This window comes from Nannospalax galili, unplaced genomic scaffold, assembly GCF_000622305.1.
Source record: "Nannospalax galili isolate Female #2095 unplaced genomic scaffold, S.galili_v1.0 scaffold218, whole genome shotgun sequence".
Taxonomy (NCBI): Eukaryota; Metazoa; Chordata; class Mammalia; order Rodentia; family Spalacidae; genus Nannospalax; species Nannospalax galili.
In genome coordinates this window covers 1,918,671-1,920,210 of record NW_008343207.1, presented here as the reverse complement: position 1 = coordinate 1,920,210, position 1,540 = coordinate 1,918,671, and the positions used below count along the sequence as shown (strand labels likewise).

The window sequence follows — 1,540 nt, the reverse complement described above, 5'->3', positions numbered from 1 at the left end:
CTTTTTGAGACAGGGTCTCCCTGTAGCCCCAGCTGTCCTGGATTCACCATGGAGACCAGGCTGGCCTTGAACTCACAGAGATCTGCCTGCCTCTGCCTCCAGAGTGCTGGGATTAAAGGCGTGCGCCACCACGCCCGGCCATCTTATTTTTTGAGACAAAGTCTCTCATTGAACCTGGAGCCTGCCATTTCAGCTAGAGTAGATGGCCAGAGCCCTGGGATCTGCCTCTCTTCACCCCTTCCACTCCCAACCTAGCATGGGGTTAAAGATGCGTGCCACCATGCTTGATCTTACACAGATGCCAGGTATCCAAACTCAGGTCTTCATGCTTACACAACAAGCACTTTACCCACTGAGCCATCTCCCCAGCCCCTAGACCTCCTTTTTGACCGAGGCAACTGTTATTTGACTGTGGTGATGCCTGCACAATTCTGACTATGCTAAAAGCCACCAACTTGTATATTTTGAAAGGGTGAATCAAGACATGAAAATAATGTACCAATAAAAAAATTAAAAATTAAAAAAATAAAAGTTAAAACTACATGAAGTAAGAAGCAATGAACATACACACTTGGAGAAACATCCTTAAGGAAAAAGCAAAAAAACATGTTATCATAAAACTATTGTCTCTCAAGTTCAGTTAGTAAAAAAGTCTTTAAACATTAAGCCACTAGAACCACCACCAGCAAGAGTACTTACCACTTCTATTTCCAGTAAATTATTCTTATTTTCAAGTGTTTGCACACGACCAGTAGCTTCATTCAAAGCACTATCTAACTGGTCACATCTAAGAAGCATAAGTTTAGAATCAATTAGAAGACAAAATAGTTTCTCTTGAAAGCATCAAACTAACCTAACAGATAAGCCAGCACATAGTTCAAAACAAATGATCCAATGTTATCTAAGACCCAGGATGCCACTTTTATAAAAATGTATTCTATAAATAGTCTAATATCTAAAGAAGATAGCAGAGTAAAATAACGATATGAAAAGAGTGCTAGAAAATATCAAGTGGGGCTAGAGTTGCATTCATGGGTATAACAAAGTGCTTTAGCACACATCAGAACCTTGGTTCCCTTATCTGCACCAAAAATAAAGTCAAATGAAAAGGCAAAGTTTGAGACTGCTGGGCATGGTGGTATATACCTTCAATCCCAGCACTCAGGAGGCAGAGGCAGGTAGATCACTGTGAGATAGAGGCCCGTCTGAGATGGTTCGTATAGGAGTATGTCAGCCATGGCTACATAGTGAAACCCTGTCTAAAAAAAAAAAAAAAAAAAAGCAAGGCTTGACTACATACTGATATTGATATATTCATATTCATTGCAGCAATACCAAAAGGTGGGAGCAAATGTGTCCTACAACAGAAAAACAAAATGTGATGTTTGAAAATGACAGATTATTGGGCCCTAGAAAGGAAGAAAATACTGATACTATGGACAAATCTGAAGAGATGCCAAGTGAAACAAATCAGTCACAAAAGCTCAAATATTGTAGTTCTGTGATAAAGTGCCTGCTTAGCATCTGCAAGGTCCGGGGG

At 40.2% G+C, this 1,540-nt stretch overlaps 1 protein-coding gene across 3 annotated transcripts in view; it reads right to left on the bottom strand.

The window, feature by feature from the left end:
• Mphosph9 (M-phase phosphoprotein 9) overlaps window positions 1-1,540 on the bottom strand; it is a 90,939-nt gene that overhangs the window by 42,725 nt on the left and 46,674 nt on the right. For all 3 annotated transcript variants that reach the window (XM_029566538.1, XM_029566540.1, XM_029566539.1), the window contains one exon: window positions 700-787. In XM_029566538.1, the coding sequence (XP_029422398.1) occupies window positions 700-787 (88 nt within the window). The remainder of the gene's footprint in view (window positions 1-699; window positions 788-1,540) is intronic.